Source organism: Glycine soja, chromosome 14, assembly GCF_004193775.1.
Source record: "Glycine soja cultivar W05 chromosome 14, ASM419377v2, whole genome shotgun sequence".
Classification (NCBI taxonomy): domain Eukaryota; kingdom Viridiplantae; phylum Streptophyta; class Magnoliopsida; order Fabales; family Fabaceae; genus Glycine; species Glycine soja.
In genome coordinates, this window is record NC_041015.1 from 26,698,339 (window position 1) to 26,703,581 (window position 5,243).

Below are 5,243 nucleotides of genomic sequence, written 5' to 3' on the forward strand. Positions count from 1 at the left end.
GGGATAGCTTTTTAAAATTTTAAGTGATGGACATTTTCGTCACTTCACTTAAAATATTGGGTGCACCAATAATTTTGTTGGGTGCACAAAAGAAAATCTCTGCATAAAGACTAAGAAAAGAAAACTGGGCCAAATTGGCCCATCTTGACATAGTAGACTAACCAACAAATAAGTGGACCGTATGAAAATTCGGTCGGGCTAACCAAACCCATTTTCACACTTTTGCCTGTTGAGCCAGATTGTGCTAAGGCTCACACAACCCATCTTAACAACTCTATCAATACTCTACATATTTATGGTTGTTGTAGTTACTCGTGGCTTTGTGGTATTGTTTTTCTTTTTTCACTAAAAGTAAACAAAATGGAAAATAATAAGAAGGAATAACAAAAATAAATGAGAAAAAATACATGGTTTAGAAGGATATAAATAACAAATAAAGATACAAAGAATTTTTTATTTATTATTTAGATAAGTAGAAAAAGGAGTGAAATAAAATAAATAAATCATATAAAAAAACATTTTTAAACTAATTAAAAAATATTTTTCCTCATTTTTTTAATATAAAATTATTTATTATTTTTAAATTTTTATGTTATAAAAATTATTTAAACTTTTAAAAATAAAAAATTAAAAAGAAAAAGAATAATTTCCCTCTATTTCATGTCAATTTTTTAATTTTTTTTAAAATAAGCTTCACTAAAAATAGCTTTTCTCTTTCTAATTTTGTTTTTGTCTGGAACAAGCAAAAAAACATTTTTATCCTCTCACTTTCTTTTTTTTTTACTTCAACTCCATTTACCAAATCTCAGGGTAAACCATACAAAGCCCAAGTAAATTCTTTTAACCGTTGTATGTTACTGCATTTTATAAGAGCTTTGAATTATGAAAAATGATAGAAAAGTACTACAAATTTTTTTAAATATATTTTCTTTAGTTAAAATTTGTTAAAAAACATAATAATTTATGAGTTTCATATATTATTAAATTATTTTTTATTTATAATTTTTAATAAATTTTATCCATAAAACAGTGTGTTAGTATTTTTTTAATGATTGTGTTACTATGAATGTGTATTGTGTAGCACTCCTCTTAAATCTTACCCGAATTTATGGCCTTTATGTCAACAGGGCGCATGGGGCAAGACAATGTTTACGTGGCACCTTTCCTTTCCTTACATGGACTTTCCTTCACGAACGTGGTTGGTTAATGTAAAGCCATGTAGGCAGCAAAAGCGTCACCGCCACCAAATCTCCTTTTTGAGTTTTGACTAACACAACACAAACTTAACTTCTGAACCTACCCACACTATTGTCTCACCAAAAAAGTTAACACTAAACTTTTCCTCATACAAACGCAAGAGACATAACAATACTCTAATTGACAAATTGCAGATCTAAGCACTGTAACAAGACAGTGTCTGATTCAAAGGTCAACCTTCGCTAATGGCTAGGGACAGAAACTCCCGAATTGGAACGACTGTGGTGTTGTTGTTATGCTTCGTCGCTCACTTTTATGTGCTGCCACTGGCAGAGGCCGTGTGGTTAACACTCCCCACTTCGGGGACTAAGTGTTTGTCTGAGGAAATCCATTCAAATGTGGTCGTTTTAGCCGATTACTATGTTGTCACTCAGGAGGGTGGGCTTCAAACAGTTTCTGTCAAGGTATGTTTTTATTAATCTTCCCAAACCCAAATGAAAAATTCATGTTTTGTTTTTTAATTCGGTTTGGTTGGTTTAGACTTGCTGGCTACTTCTCTCTTGTTGGTGAATTAGATAGTCAATGTGTGTGATAGGATTCACGTTGGATCATATAGAATTATGGAGAAACATCGGTTAATCCGATTTTGTCTACATATTCATATGTTTGGTTTCGGGAGGAATTAATTCTGATTCTGGAATTGATTTTTAGCTCCTTCTCTTGTTGTTTGATCTTGTGTGCATCCCAGTTGGTCTATTATATAGAAGTCGATAACTGTTTTCACAATTTATATAAAATTAAATAAGAGTAAAAAATGTGTTTTAGACTTTTACGTGCCCTAATTTTTTGTTAAAATTAGGCTTAGACTTTATTTTTTAAATAGGATATTTTGTTTCTCTTATTTTTTGATAATTGGTAAATTTCGTGTCTTTTTATAGAACTTAGGAAATTAGGATCCAGAGACGATCGCCAGTTATAAAGCTTTGGTAGATAAAATTATCGTTTTTAAAGTACAAGGCTTAAGATCAATTTTGACCAAAAATTAAAGGACCTATAGCGCATTTAACCTTACAAATGAAGAAATCTGCATACTTTTTGGTATTAAGGTTGGACACTTCTGACATTAAACAAATTTCTGAGCTGATTTGTTGCTCACATTCCCTGCTGCAGATTTGAGAATTGAGATCTTCCTTCTCTTGATTCCTAATGTTGTAAAATTGTGAAATAAAGATACTGGGTTATAAGGTGTGAGAATTTAGATCATTTGCTTTAATTTGATTTGTTTATTTTCCCAGGTAACGTCTCCTTATGGAAATAACCTTCACCACAATGAAAATGCCACGCAAGGTCAATTTGCATTTACAACAGCGGAGAGTGGGAACTATGTGGCATGCTTTTGGATGGATGGTAAACATCAAGAAGAAGCAACTGTAAGCCTTGACTGGAAAACAGGAATTTATGCCAAGGATTGGGAGTCTGTTGCAAAGAAAGAAAAGATAGAGGTAAACTGATGAGTTTCATTCATGTTCTGTCGTTGCCTTTGTAATATGTACAAGAGTTTTGTAGGCATATCTAAATGAATCAATTAGATATCATTTGGGTGTGTCGTGCGTTTGGTAAAATTAACTTATAAACTAGCTGAAAACTTATCTGCATCATTAGGGGCTGAAAAGCTTATAAGCTACTATAATGACTTGCTGTAAAGTCAATTTGAGATTGGACATTGTCATAAAAACCTTAATACTCTTTGTGCATTATTATTCATTGGGTATATAAATAAATTTTTTCATGTTTGTGGTTCATTTTTATTTTCAATTATTAATAAGTAATTAATTTATTTATTTTTTCTGCATTGGTTTAAGGGTGTTGAACTTGAGCTCAGGAAACTTGAAGGAGCAGTGGAGGCCATCCACGGCTATCTAGTTTATTTGAAGGATAAGTAAATACTATCTCCTTACACTTTATGTTTGATTTTAATTTGATCAGGGTCTGAGTTTCTCATCGTTGATGTGAGGCATTTACGAAGTTAGGCTCTTCTTTGTACCAATAAAGTAAGGCTCTTTAAAGTTACAACCACTTAAATATGTATCATTACTGCTAAAAAATATGTAACCAGTTCATATGAGAAAATGTTTCTTCATAGAAGTTGAGTAGTTTGGTCTCTTCCTTAAAACAAAAGAGGACCATTTGTTTGTGCTACGCTTAGCAAACAAGAAATGACTATTTTGTGTCTAGTCCCTGCACAATAACTGCTACAATTATGCTTGAATGTTGATGAATGCATCTCAGAAATTCATTTTCATGAACTTTGTTTCAGGGAAGCAAGGATGAGGGAAGTCAGTGAAAGAACAAATGGTAGAGTCGCTTGGTTTAGCATCATGTCTCTTAGTGTCTGCATTTTGGTTTCGGTACTGCAAGTGTGGTATCTAAAGCGCTTTTTTCTGAAGAAGAAACTCATATAGTAGTTGCTTTCTCATGAGCATTCACAATACAACATTTTTACTCAAGTTTTGGACAATCTAGGATGATTTCTATGTTGTATAGTTTTTTATTTGTTGATACATATCATGTATCATTAGGGGTACCCCTGCAAGGGAATGTGTACGTTTCCGTTACATTACATAGAAATGCTGATATGCAGAATTGACGAGCTGTGCTATTGGGGCTAATTGCAAACGAACTATGACCTTTTTTTTTTTTAATTAAGCATCAGCTATATCTGTGACAGTGAATCTCTTCAATATGTCACTTAAAAATAGTATGCATCATTTTCAAACTCTTCGTTGCAAATGAATTCTCATGACCGGAAATCCATATGCTTAGTATGAAAAAGGAATAGACTTGGGTTTTAAGTCAACAGCTGAATTAGAAAAAGACATGTTGCTTCTTCAGCTTGAATATGAAAATGTGCAATGAAATACAATTAATCCCTTTACAAGAATTAAGAAATCCCATATATTTATAAACGTTCAAGTCTCCTTCCTCAAGCTTTGAGTCTGTGTGCTCTTTCTCATACTTCACTTTTCCAACATGCATATGATATATAATATTTTTAATTTTAAATTTAAATATGACTTAATACCTAATATAGTCCCTTAATTTATTTAAAGCGTTTAATTAGATCCCTTTATTTTTTTAACTATGCAATTTGGTCCTTTAGTTTTCAAAAATTGACCCAATTGGATCCTTTCAAAATCTATCTATGCTATTAACAAGTTAAGGGTATTCAAATGGAAACTTTTAATAGGTGGCATTCTATTAAGAAAATGATAGTTTTAATTGATATGAAACAGTAAATAAATACATGATCCTCTTTACCATCTCTCCATGATTATTGAGGACAACATATCAAAACAGAATCACAAATAAAAAGGAAAAAATATACAGAGATTTGAATCAATTACAATTTAAATTCAAATCATAACTAATCCTTACAATTAATAGATTCTAACACCCTCTCAAGTTGGTGCATGAATGTCACACATTCCCAACTTGTCAAGAGAATTACTAAGGGCCTTGGATGTTACTGCCTTAGTCAGCATATCAGCAAGTTGTTGTTCTAATTTTACAAAAGGAAAGGCAATAATACCATCTTCAATCTTCTCTTTGATGAAATGTCTGTCAATTTCCACATGTTTTGTACGATCATGTTGTACAGGGTTGTTAGCAATCTCTATGGCTGATTTATTATCACAGTAAAACTTCATTGCATCCTTTTGTTCATATCCAATATCCTTCAAGAGACTTCTAATCCATAACAGTTCACATATTCCAACTGTCATCCCTCTAAACTTTGCTTCAACACTTGATCTAACAACTACTTGTTGCTTTTTACTTCTCCAAGTTACTAGATTTCCTACCACAAAAGTGAAGTAGCCAGCGGTAGACCTTCTATCATCTGCTGATCTAGCCTAATCAACATCAGTATAACCCTCAACTTTGAGGTGACCATGATTTGAGAATAACAAACCTTTTCCTGATGTAGATTTTAAGTACCTTAATATCCGTTCAACAACATCCATATGTGGTTTTTTTAGGTCATGCAT

At 32.2% G+C, this 5,243-nt stretch overlaps 1 protein-coding gene across 1 annotated transcript; it reads left to right on the forward strand.

Annotated features, from left to right (window-relative positions):
• Positions 1-1,290: 1,290 nt before the first annotated feature.
• LOC114383478 (transmembrane emp24 domain-containing protein p24delta4-like) lies at positions 1,291-3,924 on the forward strand. Its single transcript, XM_028343160.1, has 4 exons — positions 1,291-1,661; positions 2,493-2,699; positions 3,060-3,136; positions 3,515-3,924. Exons 1-4 carry the CDS (start codon positions 1,443-1,445, stop codon positions 3,657-3,659), a joined length of 648 nt encoding a protein of 215 aa, XP_028198961.1. The 5' UTR covers positions 1,291-1,442; the 3' UTR covers positions 3,660-3,924.
• The last annotated feature ends 1,319 nt before the right edge of the window (positions 3,925-5,243 follow it).

Coding starts and splice junctions, on each gene's coding strand:
- LOC114383478 (XM_028343160.1), top strand. CDS start 1,443: ATGGCTAGGGACAGAAACTCCCGAATTGGAACGACTGTGGTGTTGTTG. Junction 1,662..2,492: donor TTCAAACAGTTTCTGTCAAG/GTATGTTTTTAT, acceptor TTATTTTCCCAG/GTAACGTCTCCTTATGGAAA. Junction 3,137..3,514: donor CTAGTTTATTTGAAGGATAA/GTAAATACTATC, acceptor ACTTTGTTTCAG/GGAAGCAAGGATGAGGGAAG.